Source organism: Octopus bimaculoides, chromosome 22 (assembly GCF_046866305.1).
Source record: "Octopus bimaculoides isolate indiv1 chromosome 22, ASM4686630v1, whole genome shotgun sequence".
Lineage (NCBI taxonomy): Eukaryota > Metazoa > Mollusca > Cephalopoda > Octopoda > Octopodidae > Octopus > Octopus bimaculoides.
This window is the reverse complement of record NC_142949.1, coordinates 7,453,872-7,474,427: the sequence shown is the minus strand read 5'-3', so window position 1 is coordinate 7,474,427 and position 20,556 is coordinate 7,453,872. Positions and strand designations below refer to the sequence as shown.

General features: G+C 39.5%; 1 protein-coding gene across 1 annotated transcript in view; it reads left to right on the top strand.

Moving 5' to 3' along the window:
- Nucleotides 1-938: 938 nt before the first annotated feature.
- Nucleotides 939-20,556, top strand: part of LOC106873493 (uncharacterized) — a 296,970-nt gene continuing 277,352 nt past the window's right edge. Inside the window, 1 exon segment of the mRNA XM_089339867.1 lies at nt 939-1,429. Within this exon segment, the coding sequence (XP_089195993.1) occupies nt 1,355-1,429 (75 nt within the window). The 5' untranslated portion in view covers nt 939-1,354.

The window sequence follows — 20,556 nt, the reverse complement described above, 5'->3', positions numbered from 1 at the left end:
CATACACACGCACACGGACACACCAGCAGATAGACAGACAGATAGATAGACTCAGAGAGACAAATACAGAGACATAGATAGAGAGAGAGAGAGAGAGAGAGATGAAGTGAAAAAATGACAGACAGACACACACGCACACACACATACATAGAGACTGGCAGAGAGAGAGGGGGGTAGATAAATAGAAAAATAGAGAGAGATGGAGAAAGAAAGAAAGCGGGACACACACACACAAGCACACTCATGATCAAGACGGTTTGCATGCGTACACACACACACACACATGCAAACAGAGGGAGAGAAAGACACCCACTCAAACACACACACACACACACACACACACACACACACACACACACGCAGACAACTACGCGTTTCAACAGTTACTTCATCAACAGAGAGAGAGAGAGAAAAAACCGGCAGTGAGAGAGAGGAAGACAGAAAAAGAAAGAAAGAGTGAGAAAGAGAAACTAGTCAAGATCGAAAGAGAGACCAGCAGAAAGAGAAAGAAAGACCAGTTGAGAGAGAGAGAGAGAGAGAGAGAGAATGAGAGAGGGAGAGACCAGTAGAAAGAGACAAGTTGAGAGAGAAAAACAGGCAGCGAGAGAGAGAGAGAGTGTGTGTGTGAGTAAGAGAGAGAGAGAGAGAGTGAGAGAGACAGAAACTAGCCAAGATCGGGAGAAAGAGAGAGACCAACAGAAAGAGACCAGTTGAGAGAGAAAAGCCGATAGCGAAAGAGAGAGAGAGAGGGAGAAATACATTTACATATACATCTATACACACCTCCCAAACAGAACTAATCAGACAAACACACACACACACACACACACACACACACACACATTACCGGCTGAAAGAGAAAAAGTGAGAAAGCGAGAGAGAGGGACTGACAGAGAGAGAAAGAAAGACACAAATACATATATTCGTACATACACCTCGCAATCAGGACGGTTCACACACAGACACACACACACCTTACCGGCAGAAGAAAAGACTGAAAGAGAGAGAGAGAGAAAGAGGGGAATAGGAAGAGAAATAGCTAGAAAGAGATAGAGAGAAGCAGGAAGATATATAGTGAGGGGGAAATTAGATAGTCGGAGATAACCCTGCTGCTCTGTCTCTGTCTCTACCCAACCACTTCAATTACGCATGTGCAGTCATTCAGAACATCTCCAGCACATCTCAAACATAATAAAATAATAAAACAATATATACATAACAGAAATATAATATAAATACACACAAAGTACCCTCCTTTACTCAGTCTTCTTTTAAAGCACCTTCACCTCGAGCCATGGGATATATTATCGACTGTACACACTGAAAAGGTATATATATAGAATATATATTCACAATGAGCACATCTACAGAGTCTAGGGGTGCTTTTTCGGACGTGGATACCTTTTACCAGGCCGTTAAAAGAACACAGGTGAGTACTTTCTACCTCAACTCTTAATTAATGTGTGTGTGCGTGTTTGTATACAGTGGAAAACCACGTTTGCTATTTTTTATGTTTATAAATTGTGGTGGTGTTTAGTGGGTTTTCAACTGTTAACAATGAACGTACCTTCGAGTTTTAAAACCGTATCATATCTCGGGTTTGTGTGTGTGTGTGTGTGTGTGGTTTCCTGATGTATATTGTATTTATACACACAATTGTTGATATGGATTATAAAGTGCTTTCTCTTCCACATGTATATCTATCTATCTCTATTTCTATCTGTCTACCTGTCTATTTTCACACCCCTCTATTTTTCTACCTGCCTATCTATCTATCTATCTATTTACCAGTCTGTCTATCTATCTATCTATCTATCTATCTATCTACCCGTCTATATATCTATCTATTTACCAGTCTGTCTATCTATCTATCTATCTATCTATCTACCCGTCTATCTATCTATCTATCTATTTATCTATCTGCCTGCATTATGTGTGCATTGTGTATGTATATGTGTATATATGTAGGTGTATATATGTGAGTGTATACATATCTAGATATCCATGCGTATGTCGTCGTGTGTGTATTCTATCTATCTATATATTACTTTATATATGCGTGTGTATACATCACTATAATATATACGTGTGCGCGTGCGTGTGTGTGATTAATGTTTACCTTTTTACCTTTAAATACTTCCATGGCCGACCTGACCTTTTAATCTCGCTATTCTCCTAAATAACAAGATTTTTAGTCATAAATTTACAACGGTGATACGAATGTAGAGCAACAGCTCACCTTTCGCTCTTTCAGCCACCAATCTTAAAAGCTTTTTATCTACTTCATTTTCTTTTGTTAATTACAGTAAGGAATGACTAATTATTATTATCATCATTATTTTTAATTAATAACAATAATACTAATAATAATTATTTGATTCGAATACAACGCGTTTATCTAAAATTAGACAAGTATCTCGGGTGGATGTATAATTTTTATTCATTTTTCCCATCGTTTTGTTATTTTTCCATTCGATCGTGTGATGTGTGGGACTATGAAGGACACCTATTTCAAAACTTCGCTGCATGTTCAAGAGTTGGTCGTTAAATTTTACAATCGAGTTTCTAAATGAATGTTTTTCTTTTAGTTTAAAAAAAAAAAAATTTTATCCTCACGTCGGCAATTCTGATAATAAGGGTTAACTCTGAACCGATCACTTCAACAGGCTCCCCCTCTATTTGTGTGTGTGTATGTGTGTATATATGTATCTGTATGTATGTATATGTATGTCTGCGTGTATTTATATATATATATATATATATAATGTATGTATATATGTGTCATATATATATATATATATATGTGTGTGTGTATGTATATATATATATATATATGTGTGTGTGTGTGTGTGTATATATGTGTGTGTGTGTGTGTATATATATATATTTTTTTTTATAAACTATATGAACGTTTAGGGTGAAGACAAAGAGTGACCTGTCGTTGAATATTTCACAATATAAACAAACAAAAAAAAGCACCAAATAACAACAAACAAAAGGTGATTAAAAGAACCAGTTTTAATGTTGAGAGAGAGGAATATTTTCAACTTAACAAGTTGTATTTTTATTACCTGCGCACAGCCAAGTTAGTAGTCAGTCAGATATTTGCACGGCGTCGTCGTCTTCTCTCTCTCTGTCTCTCTGTCGACTTAACACTATTCGCCCGGCTTCTGTTTCTTGTTGCAGTTTAAAACCCCCGGTGACTGTCACATGCGATGCGTCATCCTTTCTTTCACCCACCTCCTCCGCCTTCTATTTATGTGTGTAGGTGTGTGTCTGTATGTTGTTGATGTTTGTGTGTGTGTTTAAGTGTTCGTCTGTGTTTATGTTTTATATGCGTATCTCTGTATATTTCATACAGTAATTCCTCGAATATCGCGGACGTTACGTTCCAAAACTCCCACCCGCGATAGGTGAAAATCCGCGAAGTAGAAACAGTACTGTATTGTATATTTTTTAAAAATTATTTTTATAATTTGTCAATATTTATTTTATTATAATTGCGAAACAACACCACGGAGGAATCGACGTAAGCTTAAATAAATAAACCGCGATATGGTGAAGGATTACTGTATTTCTCTGTGTGTATATATGTATTTGTGTGAATGTGGTTGTGTGCGCGGTATGTTTCTGTGTGTGTTTGATTATCTGTGCCTGTGTGTCTGGGTGTGTTTATATTCGTGTGAGTATATTTTTCTGTGTGTGGGTATGTTTCTCTGTGAGTGCGTATATGTGTATGGGTATGTTTGTGTGTGTATTTGTGTCACTGCCATCTGTGTGGGTATATTTCTCTGAGTGTGTGTGTGTGTGTGTGGGCCAGGAGACAACACCTAGTGCTTCATTTTATGTCACTTTTGTTTTCTTTTCAATTCAACTCGTTGATAAAATTATATTTCGATGACCTCTTTAAATATTTACTCCTCTTTCAGATAATTCTAAAAAAAAAAAATATATAAATTTCGATTTGTGATATATATATTATGAATTATCTCTCTCTCTCTCTCTCTCTCTCTCTCTCTCTCTCTCTCTCTCTCTCTCTCTCTCTCTCTCTCTCTCTCTCTCTATATATATATATATATATATATATATATATATATATATATATATATATATATATATATATATATATATATGGGAGAATATACAAATAATAACAACAGACGAGGACAGGTGGTGTAAATAACAAAAGTATATATTAGTATGACGCTCGGGAATACGGAAAGTCTTTGACGTTTCGAGCTACGCTCTTCAACAGAAAGAATACGGAGACAAGGAGAAAAACACACACACACACACACACACATATATATATATATATATATATATATATATATATATATATATATATATATATATGCATGCGCGTGTATGTATACTGTGAGTGAACCGAACTGGTCTGCTTTGTTGGAAAGTTGCAGGAATTGGAATTCGTCTGCTAGAAAAAAAGAGAGCAAGAAGAGGGAAGATAGACAGACTGAAAGAGAAGAGAGAGGGGGAGAGGGTGTAGGTAGACAGACTGAAAGGGAGAGGGGGCAGATAGACAGATAGAGTAAGAACGACAGGCAAACAGAATGAAAGAGAGAGAGAGAGTCCGAATAGGAACCGTTTAACTTTATTTGAAAGAAAAAAATGAGAAAAAGTGTGTATACATCTGTCAATAATATGTGTATATATTCCTGAATATATTACAATTTTATACACATTCACAAATCTACACACGCACACTACAAAACTATATACACACGTGTATATAGCTGATGATCGATCTTTGTCAGTCCTGTGCTTACAGGCTCTAGTGCAGTCCACTCCAACCCAATAATCGAAACTATTACAGCCGTGATCATCCCGCCTTTTATATTTTATCCCGCCCACCTCTTCCTGTTTAAGAATGAAACTACTTTGTTATCTCATGGGTCGGTCTCGAAAGACAAGTAAACGTTTACGTCAGTTTGAGGGAGATTTTGGTTATTATATCCAGTAAGTCTTACGGGAGAGCCATTTTCTTACTATCTCTTTGGCTCAGAAACTATTAGTGATTAGATTATTATTGTTATTAGCGGTATTATTATTTATCTTTGTCTTCAACAGGATATATATAACTTGATAATTAGTCAGTTTGTATTGATCTCACCTGAATAGCAACCACACCTGTCATCTTAACAAACTGTCTCTCGGCCTCACTTTGGTATATATATATTATATACCGGAGTAAGCACATAAATGTGAAACAAGGTGGAAAAAAAGAGTACTCAAATACCAGAGGTAGAGTAATATGCTTTATTTAAAAGCAGCAGAAATATCACAAAAACTATTACTCAGTTTTGCGTGCCCGTTCGTCGGACAGTTTTGTTATTCAGGTGAGATCAATATAAACTGACAAATCATCAAGTTATATATCTTGTTGAAGACAAAGATAAGTAATGATACCGCTAATGACAAAACTGTCCGACGAACGGGAACGCGAAATTCTGAGTAACAGTTTTTGTGATATAGCTGTGTGGTTAGGAAGTTCGCTTTGCAACCACGTGGTTTCGGGTTCACCCCCGCTGTGCAGCACCTGCTGCAAATGTCTTCTACAATAGCTCTGGGCTGAATAATATCTTGTGAGTGAATTTATTAAGCAGAAACTGTCAGTTGATTTTGGTAAACAAAAGCCCTGTGTGTGTGTGTGTGTGATACACAGCCAGGCAAACACACAAGTGCAAAGCAAGGTGAAAAAAAATAGTACTCGAATACTAAAGGTAGAGTAATATGCTAATAATTAAAGTTGGCTTTAATAAATAGTACTAGACTATCGGCTAGAGGCTATCAAATGTTATACATCGCTGGTCACAATGCGCTTTGGAATGACGCTACCTCGCTGGTTAGGCGAGCAGGCCAACATATATATATATATATATATATATATATATATATATATGTTTGTGTATATGTGTGTGTGTGTGTGTGTGTGTGAATGTATTATGGGTGGGTGTGCGTGAGCGCGCGTGTTTGTGTTTGTTCCTCCATTACTTGACAACAGGTGTTGGTTTGTTTACATCCCCGTAACTTAGCGATTCAACAAAAAAGGAACAATGGAATGAGTATGCCTGACTTTAAAAAAAAAAAAAAAAAACTTCAAAAACATAAGTACTGGGGTCGATTTGTTCAACTAAAAGCCTTCAAGGAGGTGCCCCAGCATGGCCGTAGTCCAATGACCGAAACAAATAAAAAATAAAAAGATATGCTATCTTGCATAGCCATATTGTGTGATTACAGACTTCATTCAAACCCAAAAGTTTATCTAAAATATCTTCCACTAATTCCACTATACACACGTACACGCTCCCCCCTCTCTCTCTCCCTCTTTATTGCAACTACCTGTCTGTAAAATTAGGTTTCAGTCACTTTCTGTTTTGTTTTTTTTTAAAATAAAAACAACTTTTATTCTACTTTGGACAGGTTTTCTTTTTTATCTTAGCCACGTCGGCAAATTATTCAACGATTCTGTGTAATTCCTGTTTTTCTTTGTGTGTGTGAAAAAGTAACGCAGGACAACGGAGGACCATACTGAAAACAGGAAGAAGAAGAAAAAAAAGAAAGAACGCAAAAGACTTGGTTACGCTCACCCCTCATCAGTCATCGACCAAAATTCATCACCATTTTGACGCTTTATTGATAATATTATTACAATCTGGAGAAGCCAACAGCAGAATGCTGCTGAGGTCGTAAATGACCATACATAGAGGACAGAATGAGACAAGTACACACACACACACACACACACACACACACAAAAGAACGGGAAGAGGGGGGTTGCGAACCGATCGGATATATATATATAGTTGAAATTTATAGAGAAACAAATGACGAAGAAAGGTGTACGAACAACAAGCAGATGTATTAGTTTGACGCTCGGGAATGTTAAAAAGTCTTACATTTCGAGCCTACGCTCTTCAACATGTAAACGAACCTCCACCAACTATTCTGACTGTATATCTGTGCACACATTTCAATGCTGTGTATACCATAAAGTCTGCAAATCTAACGGAGGCCTCGAAAGACATTTTAAGATCCACAAAGATCAGGACTTATCTGCAGCTCTTGCTGGTCCAAATCGGATATGCAATCTATGTGGGTGTCTTCTCAATACAATGTCTGGTTTAAAAAGCCATGGTAGATTTAAGGTGCAAGTGGAAGAGGTGGTCAAACTTTGCATAAGGAATAGACAACCACCATACATATATATACTTGTGTGTGTGCGGTTTACATTCTCCTTGCCTTGGCATCAGACAGTGGTGGTAAGCAAGTATCACTGTCACGTAAATATGCATGGGCATGGTGAAATATTACTTGGAAATAGGTGAGGCTTGGTGACAGGAAGGGCATCCAGCCTGAGAAGGTCTGTGATCCAAGCGAGCATGGAAATGTGGATGTTTTATATGTATGTATGTATGTATGTGTGTGTACATACACACACATGCATACATACATATATATATATATATATATATATATATATATATATATATATATAGAGAGAGAGAGAGAGAGAGAGAGAGAGAGAGAGAGAGAGAGAGAGAGAGAGAGAGTGTGTGTGTGTGTATGAGTGTATATATATATCTTCTCTTGTTTCAGTCAATAGACTGCGGCCATGCTAGGGCACTGCCTTAAAGGGCTTTAGTACTTATTCTTTAAGGCCTAGTACTTATTTTATCAGTCATTTCTGCTGAGCCATTAAGTTATTTACGGGGACGTAAACACACCATCACTAGTTGTCAAGCGGTGCTGAATAAAGACAAAGACTCGCATACATAGATATATATACGTATATACGACGGGCTTCTTTCAGTTTCCATCTACCAGATCTACTCACAAAGCTTTGGTTGGCTCGAGGCTATAGTAGAAGACATTTGTCCAAGGTGCCACGCAGTGGGACTGAACACTGAGCCATGTGGTTGAGAAGGCTCTCTTGTTGCCCTTCTGATATAAGCATAAACGATTTCGCATCATCGGACACTCTTATGGCATGTAAATCATCATCATCATCGAACAGGATTTGTTCCCGCCGGGGTCAATCATCTTTTCCTGTGATCCCTTTCGGAATCGATAAAATAAAGTGTTGGTCTAGTACTGCGATCGATGAGTACCTACTTGCTCCCTACGTATAAAATAATTGGCCTTTTGTCTATAATAGAAAGAATTGTTTTTGTTGGGACACTACTATCATCATCGTTTCAATTTGTCGAGGCAGGTTTTCTGCAACCGGATGCCCTTCCTGTTGCCAACACTCACTTGTTTCCGAGCAAGGTAATATTTCCCCGTGGCCAGGGATGTTTTCCACGAAGGGCTGGAAACGAACAACCTCGCTTATATGACGATGATGCTCGCTTACAACCATCACATGATGTCTAGACAATGGTACACATGTACACACGGCAGCACATACATATATATACACACATATGAATACATACATACAAAACATACATGCAAAACATACATACACACATACAAACATAATACACACATACATACTTGTATGCATGCATGCATGTATATATGCATGCTTATACGACGGGCTTCTTTCAGTTTCCGTCTACCAAATTCACTAACAAGGTTACGGTCGGCCCGGGCCTGTAAATAAAAGACGGTTGCCCAAGATGCCCCGCAATGATATGTTTTAATATGCCCGAGTTGGAATTCTTAACCAAAATCTTTAGTTTATTGCGCATTTATACATTGTATCTCGTGTGGTTGTGTGTGCGCATGTGTATATATATGCATACACATATATACATATATATATATGTATTTATATATAAAACATGTGTAATGCTCAGTTAGTCTTCCTCATTCTATCGACCGGCATCTTCCGCTTTGTTTTGGCTTACTTCCACTAACCATACTATCTATGATTGACCCAACAAAATCAATCGATTTGTGTGTGTGTGTGTGTGTGTGTGTGTGTGCGTGCGTGTGTGCGTGCGCGCGTGCGTGCGTGCGTGTGTGCGCGCGCGCGCCCAATGGAAAATGTCTTCGTGATTCGGTCTGATATAAGATAGCTTTCTGGGCTAAAATCATTTTTTTCTTCTTTACAATATCTGATTCATTATGGTTTTTTAAAAAAATTAATATCAAATAAGAGGAAATTGTTTTAAAAACTCCTAAAATATTCAAATAGATTAATATCCGACAGTTACCGGCATTGGTCTGTTGCTGTTTTTTTAATTTAACCCTAGGTCAGCCGTAATCTCTGCATTTTATGGGTTACGAAGGGCTACTTTAGGATGTTATTAAATTTCTTCCAACGACTCGATGTATTTCAAAATTTCACCAGATTATTTTCCAAAAATGATGACGAAAATTGTAACATATTTATTATTAATTTCTAGAAAAAAAAAAATGCGTCATCACCATACAGAATAAAAATACATCAAAATATTCGGGTTGGAAATTTGAAATCAGGCGGTTGGAAGAATTTTAACAAGATCCCTTACTTTATGAAATGTCTCTTTGTATATATTCATATATTTCATGACAAGATGTGTTTTGACGGAAATTTAGCTGCGATTTCCAGTAAGGTTAGCGACCATATGTTATGCAGTCATGAACAAACTGTGGCCCGCGGGACTTTCTGAATAGCACTCCTATCGAAACATTACCTTTAATTTTCTATTAGTAGTGCGGCCCACCTGGTGGTGAGCCATGTGGGCCGTTTCTCGCAAAAATAATGCTTCATGATTGATATAAATAAATAACTCGTATGTATTGTTGTTCTTTTAAGCTTGGGGCGGCCTTGACCGATCAGACTTAACAACGATCAGTGCCAGTCGGCGTTGGATTATTTATTATTCCAGCTTATTTTCGACGGCTGCGTCGTTCGAAATTCACTTTTAGACAGCTTACGATGTGATTTGAGGGAACCCTAGCTGCTATTTCTAGAGGGAAGACACTCGACATAAAGGCCTACCCTTCTCGATTCGAGACGACAGCAACAACAACGTATAATGGCTTCTCTCTCCCTCCTCCTCGCACTCTCCCTACATCCCCCTCTTTCTTTCTTTCTTTTTTTCTTTCTTTTGTTTCTTTCTTTCGCCTCTCTCTCTCTTGTTTGCTGTGTCACTCTGTGAAAGCACCTAAAATATTTATATTTATCGTTCACACATTCCTTGTGTACTTTGTCCGTATCACTCAAATTCATTCATTCACCCCGTCGTTATACCTACCTACCATACATACATCCATCCATCCATCCATCCACACGAGGGGTTGCTGAAAAGTTCCTGGCTTTAAAGGTATCGTGAAAGACCTGGTTGGACGCCCAACCTTCCGAGCCCATTTACAGGGCTGAGAAAAACTGAAGGCCCACTGCAATAAGTGCGTGAATTTGAAAGGGGAATTATGTTGAATAAAATCATAATTAACTGATCCTCCTGTATTTTCTTTTACTCCAAACCAGGAACTTTTTAGCACCACCTCGTATACCATAGACACACAACACACATTATATGTATACACTACACAGACAGGTGCAAAAGGCTGTGTGCTAAGAAGTTTGCATGGTACCTTAGACATGTGTCTTTTACTATATCCTTGGGCCGACCAAAGCCTTGTAAATGGATTTGGTGTGTGTGTGTGTGTGTGTGTTTGTCCTCCAACCCCTGCTGCTTGACAACTGGTGTTGGTTTGTTTACGTCCTCATAATGAAGCACCTCGCCAAAAGAGCCCCCCTGAGGTCGCTTTGTTCGACTATATTCTTCGATCGCGATATCCCAGCTTGGCCACTGTCCAGTGACTGAAACAAGTAAAAAATATGTATTTATACATAATCGCCCCCCCCCCTCTCTCTCTCTCTCTCTCTATATATATATATATAATTTATGCGCCCTTTCAAAGCCTAGCCAGGCTCATGGGCTCGGTTTCTATGGCGTATGTGCCCCCCCCTCCACCAGCTGAACGGGACGCCAGTCCATCGCAGCGTTACTCAAGAAACAGGAGCTTTAGGTGTTTTCGCTCAATAAACACACACAACGCCCAGTCTGGGAATCGAAACTGCGATCCTCTGACCGACCGCGAGTCCGCTGCCCTCACCACTGGGTCATTGCGCCTACACACACACACACACACACACACATATATGAGAGAATGAGAGAGAGAGACAAGTATATTTTTGTTCGTTCTCATCAACAGAAAAATTAAACCAGTTTAATCAATCATTATTTTATTTTATTTGTCATTTTATAATATTTAGTTTAAAATCTCTGTAATTTTTTGAGGCTCATGTATAAAGAAAGAATAGAATAATTTCTCGGACCAACGAAAGAAAGCCTCTATGTGGTCGACCGACCTGCTAGAAACGACAACCAAAAACGAGGCTTGCTTCTGCGCGGTCGTTTGCCCTGCTAAAAATAACACCCATGACACCCTCAACTCACACACCATTGTCTTAAATTAGGTATAGACAATGTATTTCGAGGAACGGGTTGCATGAGACATGGCCCATCATCATTTTTACTTCTAAAAATAAATTCAAGGTAGTTTTTTTTGTTCGGTGTGCTATTTCAGAAAGTCCCGCTGGGCCGCAGTTTACTCACAAATGTCTTTAGTACTGACACATCCAGTTAAATAACCCTCACTCGCATAATCCCTTTTGAAAGAGGAGATAGTCACGGATGGCGTGTCTCTGATCTTCGCTTCGTTCGATTAAGGTTGACTTAGGACTTAACACCCAACACTAATAAAACAGCAACAACAACAGTACCAACAATTTACTTCGTTTGCAGTTGCCCCTTTTTGTACCCTTTATCCAGCACCATACAATTACGGACCCTTTAAGACTAAAAACATTCGGCAGTGGAGTAACTAAACGAATCGGCTGTTTTTCCAGTCATGTTTTTACTCCCTTTTATTTTTTTATCGCCAGATAAATAAATGCCTGAAGTAACGAGAATAAATATTTATATATTCTTGTCTTGCCGTATGTTGAAGATTAGGGACTGATAAATGTATCTGCTGCCTTACGATAGGGGTGGCTTGTTGTTGATGTAGTTGACTTCGCTGTTTTAAAAGCACGACAAGAATCCCACCCGTTCATTAGTTTGCTGGTCGTTGAAACAACTGCCACCCAGCCATTTGTTGCTGGGTCATCGCTTTTGTTATGTTTAAATATACACGATGGACAGAATCGCTACCCGGTCTCACTTGGTAGATTTCTTGACCGAATTTTTTTTTATACCGATTAAGAGAGGTACCCGATATTAGCTGGTGTGTTATTGCATTTATTATACCGATTAGGAGACCTACCCGGTATTAGTTGGTGTGTTGTATTTATTAGACTGATTTGGAGATCTACCCGATATTTAATTGGTGGGTTGTTACATTTGTTATACCGATTAAGAGAGCTACCCGATATTAGTTAGTGGGTCGGTGTCGCTGTATGTATTACACCCGGTAGATTAGAATGCCACCCGCTATCAGACGCTGTGTTGTCGCTGTGTATTAATCATAATACACTCCCTCCCTATATTTGTCGGTGGTTCATCGTCGCTCTATTATACCCGATAGATAGAAATGTCAGCCGGTACCCAACTGACGGGTCGTCATTGTTGTATTTATTGTACTCGTTAGATTAAAATGCCACCCGGTAATACTTGGTGGGTTGATTGTTGTCATTGTTGTATTAATCATCAAAAAACACTCCTATCCAGTTGGTTCGATCCTCGTTGTCGATGTATCATACCCGATAAATAGAAGTCCCACCTTATATTGGTAACTGGGCTGTTGTATTAATCATGAAACACTACCCACCCGGTATGAGTTGCTGGATCGTCGGTAGTGGGTAGATGTTCGACGTTGTTGTATTCAACATGTTAGAACTCCCACCCCGGGTATTAGTTGCTGATGTATTTGTTCTACCTAAGTTGATGGAGGGTCGTTGTTGTCGTCTTCTGCCAGGTATTGTTCTCACTCGTATCGGAGAAAGGTGAGGAAGAAACCGGGTATGGTGGCACAGTCAGTAAAGAGTCAGTCGTTACGTGGCTCAGTGGTTAGGGTATTGGGCTCACGGTCGTATGGTCGTGAGTTCGATTCCCGGCAGCGTATCGTGTCCTTGAGGAAGACACTTTATTTCACGTTGCTCCGATCCAGTCAGCTGTCAAAAATGAGTAGTACCTGTAATTCAAAGGGGCCAGCCTTGTCACACTCTGTGTCCCTCTGAATCTCTCAGAGAACTAACTACGTTAAGTGTACGTGTGTCTGTGGAGTATTCAACCATTTGTACGTTAATTTCACGATCAAGCTGTTCCGTTGATCGGCTCGACTGGAACACTCGTCGTCGCAACCGACGCAGTGCCATACAATCAAGTTACGGCTAAGGCGACGAGCTGACAGAATCGTTTGCACGCCGAACAAAATACTTAACAGCATTTCGTCCGTCTTTACGTTCTGAGTTTAAATTCCGCCGTGGCCGACCTTGCTTTTCATCTTTTCGGGGTCGATAAAAGAAGTACCAGTTTAGCGCTGGGCTCGATGGAACCGACTTATGGCCTTCATCGAAATTGCTGGTTTTGTTCCAAAATTTGAAAACAATATTTAGATACGGCTTCTTACGATTTGAGGTCGATTCCTGTTGAAATAGTGGTAGAGGTGGTGGTGGTCGTTGTGAGGGTAGAATTTATCATCTTTCCGACGTCGATTAAAATATCAGTTATCATATGTTCGAGAACAGGAGGTGCAGCCCCTAATTTCTAACGGGCAGGCGTTGGGGAGAAGGCAATAAAAATCCCATTGTAAAACTTCATCACCAAAACGAACGAATTTAGAAACGTTTTGGGATTGATCTGATTTGATTGATGTACAAATAATAATAATAATAATAATAATAATAATAATAATGATAATTTATTTCTTTATTGCCCCCAGGAGGCTAAACATAGAGGGGACAAACAAGGACAGACAAAGCGATTAAGCCGATTACATCGACCCCAGTGCCTAACTGGTACTTATTTAATCGACCTATATTTATTTAATCGAATAATAGTACTAAATAATAATAATAATGATAATAATAATAATAATAACCGACATAGCATGCCCCGGTAACAACAGGATCAATATGAAAGAAGAAAAAATAAACAAGTATGCCGATTTGAAGTGGGAAATACGAAGGTTGTGGTCAATGAAGAGAGTAGACGTGATACCATTAGCAATTGGTGCATTTGGGAGTATCAGCACTCAGTTACCAACATGACTGAAAAATAATCCAGAATCCTTGTTTGGTACCGGATCGATCCTAAAACCTAATCAGTTCGTGCCAGTCATGAGGCCAAACATCCCTGAAAGTTTCATCCAAATCCATCAAGCAGTTCTTGAGATATCTTGTCCACGAACAAACAAACAAACAAACGAACACGACTGAAAACAATACCCCCCCCCCCTCCTTCGCTAACTTGGAGATGATAATAATAATAATAATAATAATAATAATAATAATAATAATCCTGTCTACTATAGGTACAAGTACTTATTTTATCGGCTGGTACTTATTTTATCAACCCTAAAATGATGAAAGTCAAAAATCGACCTACGCAAAATTTGAACTCAGAACATAAAAACGGACGAAATACCGCTAAGCATTTTGTCTGGCGGGCTAATGATTCTTCTCCACCCCCATTGCCTCATAATAAAAATAATAACAACAACTATTGTTTCAAAGTTTGGCAAAAAAAGGCCAGCAAATTTGGGGGCAAGTTGATTACATCAACCTCAGTACTTAACTTGTTGAAGAGATCGTATTGTGGCCTTATGTGTGCATCAGAGGACTTACTGACAAAAGATGTAGCAGCACTTATAGCAGTGTTTTGGAGCGAACGAAGAAAAAGCGACATCGTTTTCTAAATAAAGCATCGCAATCTAGGAAGTAGAATGATGGTATTTTCGGGTTGCTAACTGAGAACATATTTCGAGTGTTGTTAGGTGTAAGGGTTAGAGAGCTGTAAAAGGATCCAATTAGGTCATGTGATTCAAGGTTTTCTTATCTTGAGAGAAATCCTTTTGAAAGTAAGCAGCCGAGTTAACATTTTCGGATCACTTCACAAGGCTGGTGGCAGAGAAACGAAACTTCTTGAAAAATAACGGTTTTAGGTTGGAAGCTTAAGTGTCGTCTGCTGACTGATTGAATTTAGGTTTCGTATGACTTGTGTATGGAGCCATGATTGAAACTGGGTGTTAAATGGAGGACTAGAGCAGGATGCTATGACTGAATGTTGGTATTATATGGTTAGTTAGTATCGGGTAGCTTATGACTTCTTTCTTGAAAAATAACGGTTTTAGGTTGGAAGCTTAAGTGTCGTTTGCTGACTGATTGAATTTAGGTTTCGTATGACTTGTGTATGGAGCCATGATTGAAACTGGGTGTTAAATGGAGGACTAGAGCAGGATGCTATGACAGAATGTTGGTATTATATGGTTAGTTAGTATAGGGAGCGATGACTGCATCTGGGTATCATGCGATTAGCAAAGGAGGTTGTGGTTGAATTTAACTAGCATAAGATTTATCTTGTATCTTGTATCTTTTACTTTTTCAGTCAGGCTGCGGCCATGCTGGGGCACCACACCGTCATCATTTAACGTCCGCCTTCCATTCTGGCATACCTCGAAAAATTTTAGTTGAACAAATCGACCCCAGTACTTATTTTTTTTTAAAGCCTGGTGCTTATTCTATCGGTCTTTTTTGCCGAACCGCTAGATTACAGGGATGTAAAGACACCAACACCAGTTGTCAAGCGGTGAGACAGACACACACACACACACACACACATACACACACACACACATATTTATTTATACTTTAAGCTTCTTTCAGTTTCCGCCTACCAAATCCACTCGCAAGGCTTTGTTTGGCTCGAAGCTACAGTAGAGGACACATGCCTGCCGAAGATGCCACGCAGTGGAACTGAACTCGGAACCATGTGGTTGGGAAGCAAACCACTTACTTACACAGCCACGCCTGTGTAGAGAGATCTGACTGTATCTATATATCATATGACTCGTGTAGGCAACTATGATTCAAACGAATAAAATATTTGTTTAGTGTTGGGAACCGTGATTGAATCTAGGTAGCTTATGACTAGTGTCAGGAACTTTGGTTAAATTCAGTAAAATATTTTACGACAAATGTAGGGAGATCAGATTGAAGTAAAATATTTATGACTAGTGTTGTTGTTGTCACTCCGTCGCTTACGACGTCGAGGGTTCCAGTTGATCCGATCAACGGAACAGCCTGCTCGTGAAATTAACTTGCAAGTGGCTGAGCACTCCACAGACACGTGTACCCTTAACGTAGTTCTCGGGGATATTCAGCGTGACACAGTGTGACATGGCTGACCCTTTGAATTACAGGTACAACAGAAACAGGAAGTAAGAGTGAGAGAAAGTTGTGGTGAAAGAGTAGAGCAGGTTTCGCCACAATCCCCTACCGGAGCCTCGTGGAGCTTTTAGGTGTTTTCGCTCAATAAACACACACAACGCTCGGTCTGGGAATCGAAACCGCGATCCTATGACCGCGAGTTCGCTGCCCTAACCACTAGGCCATTGCGCCTCCACTATGACTAGTGTAGGAGGTTGTAATTGAATTTAGGTGGCTTATTACTAGTGTAAAGAGCTATGATTAACCTATGTAAAATATTTATTTCTGCTGTAGTGAGTTTATGATTGAAATAAGTAAAAGTTTTTGTGACTGGGGAGATGTGATTGAACTAAGGTACTTTATGATTTTTATAGCGTGCTATGATTTTATCAATGTAGCTTATGACTTCTGTATGGAGCTGTGATTGAATAAAGGAAAAATTATAAGCTATCTGACTGAACTGAGCAAATATATTTATCCACTTAGACGTGGATGTTCATCCACGTTTGTTCTAACAGAACAAACTCTATTGTACGGTAGAGGGTGGCGGGGGTACCAAGTACATACAGAAATACCCACATGGCTAGATTGGCCTTCATACTGGCACGAAGAGATAAGCAACCCTCGCTTATATCGCTAGCGAGGAGGTTTCTTTCGAGGTGGCGAGGTTTTATCTCCACGCTAGCTATATAAACAGGAGTGCATTTTGCATCAAAATGCCAATATGATATCTACTGCAGAGTTTGTTCTAACAGAATATCGTTATTTACAGTGGACGGATGTACTCTCCAGCCTTCACGAGGTGTTCGAGTGGAGTTTATTCGACTAATGGAGTACACTGTTCTCGTTCCTAAGGTGTTCTTGTTTTGCTGATGTTCTTTTTTGTCGATATTATTTCCCCAAGCCCTTGCCTGGGTTTGAACTTAGAATCCGAGGGTTAGTAGCCTGCGCACTTATCCACTACGCTATATGCCATTAGGCTATTATATAGTGAATCAGGGCGGCGAGCTGGCAGAAACGTTAGCACGCTGGGCGAAATGCTTAGCGGTATTTCGTCTGTCTTTACGTTCCGAGTTCAAATTCCGCCGAAGTCGACTTTGCCTTTCATCCTTTGGGGGTCGATTAAATAAGTACCAGTTACGCACTGGGGTCGATGTAATCGACTAAAACCCTTTGTCCTTATTTGTCCCCTCAATGTTTAGCCCCCATGTGGGCAATAAAACAAATAAATTATATAGTGAATCTTTGGGTTTATAAACCTAATTTATTTTTTCTTCATACCTGTTCCCATATTCTGCTCATATCTGCACCAGGTCTGCTTAGGAGGTTATTGTGTCCTAGCATATGTGCTGCCTCTTAATTTTCGTATTGTCCAGAAAATAGAATATTAGGGATTACGGAGATGTACTTGCATAGCAAGTGACCTGATCTGAGATCGTGTGCTGGAACGAAAACAATTGCAGCGTCGATGGTGTTTAAAAGCCATTAAAAAACACAAAAAAACCGTTAGATTCACTTCAACATTTAAATTTAATTTTGCCAAAATATTTTCGTTGCTTCGAGACCGCGACCTGTTCACTGACAAAATTCCGTGCTGCATCTCTTTAGGTTTATAACTCCAAAAATTCACTCTATAATTGTCTATGTAGTGGATAAGAGCGTGCGCTACTAACCCTAGGATTCTGAGTTCAATCCCCAGGCAGGGACTTGAGAAATAATATCAACAAAAAATAACATCAGCAAAAAAAAAAAAAAACCTTAGGCATGAGAACAGCTTCGAAATTCCACCAGAACACTTGATGAAGGCTGGAGAGTACATCAGCCGAAACTTGGTAATAATGAACAAAGTGAGGACACCTCTCCGTCCATTGTAAATGATGTACAGAATTCCTGATCCCCAAAATATAGAATAGTGTCCACGTTTAAGTAGAGATAAATATTACCACTCAGTATTTAATACTTTCTCTGTTGCTAATATATATTTTTGAACTGAGCAATTTATGACTAGAAAACTGTGGCTGAATAGAGGTAACTTATGACTCGTGTGGGCAGCTATGATTGAATTAGGACGGCATTATAAAACGTGTGTAAAGAGATCTGATTGAACTAGGTAAGGTATTGTATGACCAACTTAGAGGGATTCCTGGCCATCTGAATACGTGGTATGAATTTAGTTCTTGATTTGCGCTGCTAATATTTTGGGGGAAATGCATGAGCGCCACAACCTCGTGCCTAAAGGTCCCTTGGTGGATCGTTCCTTAACACAAACAAACAAAAGGCTTCAGTCAGTTGATTTTAGTTATCGAACCGATGCGAGACAAACCAGCCTTCGATCTGTCGCGTATAGATATTGTTGTTTAACCTCAGGCTGGTCTTGACTGAGCAGATCTGTCATTAAAACTTCTCCCACCATGACCATTCCGTCTAATTCTTGGACAGTGTATACCTAGGACTACATTATTTATTGTGTAATTTAATTTATTTTATTTTATTTAAAGACAGTAGTGATTCGAGAGAGATTTGGCTGCGACTATTTAGAGCCACGTCTGTCTTTATTATTGTTTAGTCCTAAGTCAACTGAGATCCAGATAAGGCCATCTCGTCAGACATAATGTATTTAGGAAGACGTTGTCAAACAGGTCTTCGCTTTTTAAGACGGTAGGGTGTGATTTGACAGAGATTTTTGGGTGCTATTTTTAGCATATCGAGAGACCACCCAAAGCTCCCCCCCCCGTTATCAATCCATTTAATGTCTCACATTCAGTGGGGTGGGGTGGAGTAGCAGCGAAGCTTTTAGGGTATGCGTGAGGAGGGGAGGGGGTCACACATAATTGGAATATTTATTTGCACCAGTAACATTTGCACACCCACCCTCTCTCTATGGTGGTGGTGGTGATGTTGCTCGTGAAGCTCCACCTAGTGGTGGTGGTGGAATGGTGTTGATGTTGTAGGTGGTGTTGTTTCTAGAAGTGGTGGTGGCAATGTGCTAATGGTGGTGCTGGTCTTGATGGTGGTTGTGATGTGGTGGCGACAGCGGTGGTAGTAGTGGTGGTGGGGGCGACAGCGGTGGTAGCGGTGGTGGTAGTGGTGGTGGTGGTGGTATGATGATAATGGTGATGTTGAAGCTATACCTGGTGGTGGTGGTGGTGGTGGTGATTGTGTGGTGGTATTGGTATTGGTGTTGTTGTTGGTGGTGTTTCTAGAATTGATGATGGTAGTGGCGGCGGTGGTGTGCTAATGGTGTTGTTGTTGTTGGTGGTGGTGGTAGTGGTAGCAGCGACGTGCTGATGGTGTTGGATGCTGAGGTAACTAACAACCAAATACCAAGATGTTGGCATCTTATCAGAGACTAGTTAAGCTAAAATTGGTCACTTGCCACCCACCAATGACTGCGTAAGCAGGAATCGACTTTGCGATCACATTTCAAGAATTTCAAGAGCCGACCTGAAATAGCAGCTAAATCACCCTTAAGTCACACCGTTTTTTTTATTGTAGTCTTGAATGTGCGAGGTCTTCATATACGATTGGATGGTCATGGTCGGAACACTTTTGATCATAGGTTTGAAATACGGTTGATCTGTGCTAAAATACAAGTTTTATGTTTATGTAAAAAAAAAAAAGGAAAAGCTAGCGATCTTTAACACTTTTAAATCATAGTTGCATGCGTGGTTGTGTGGTAAGAAACTTGCTTCCCAACCACATGGTTCCGGGTTCTGACCCACTGCGTGGCACCTTGGGCAAATGTCTTCTACTATAAGCCTTGTGAGTGGATTTGGGAGAAACTGAAAGAAGTCCGTCGTATATAATAACAATAATAATAACAACAATAATAATAATAATAATAATAATAACAATAATTCTAGGATGGAATTTATAAATATTTACTACATCGCTACGCGCGTTTCCACAAATCACATGATTTTAACATCAGAGTCCGTATCCTCGGGATGAGTACAGTACAGTCCGTATTATCCGTGGGCATCCGGTTGATCATCATTGATTCATTTCATCAAGCGATACTGCATTAGTAGATGAATCACGGAGAGATGTTTGTCCCTTCTTGCCAGTATGAAGACCAATCTAGCTGTGAGGGTATTTCTGTATGTACTCGGTAGGGGGAGGTAGCTGGTAGGAGTAGAGGAAGGAAGGGTGGGGATGAAGGTATGTGT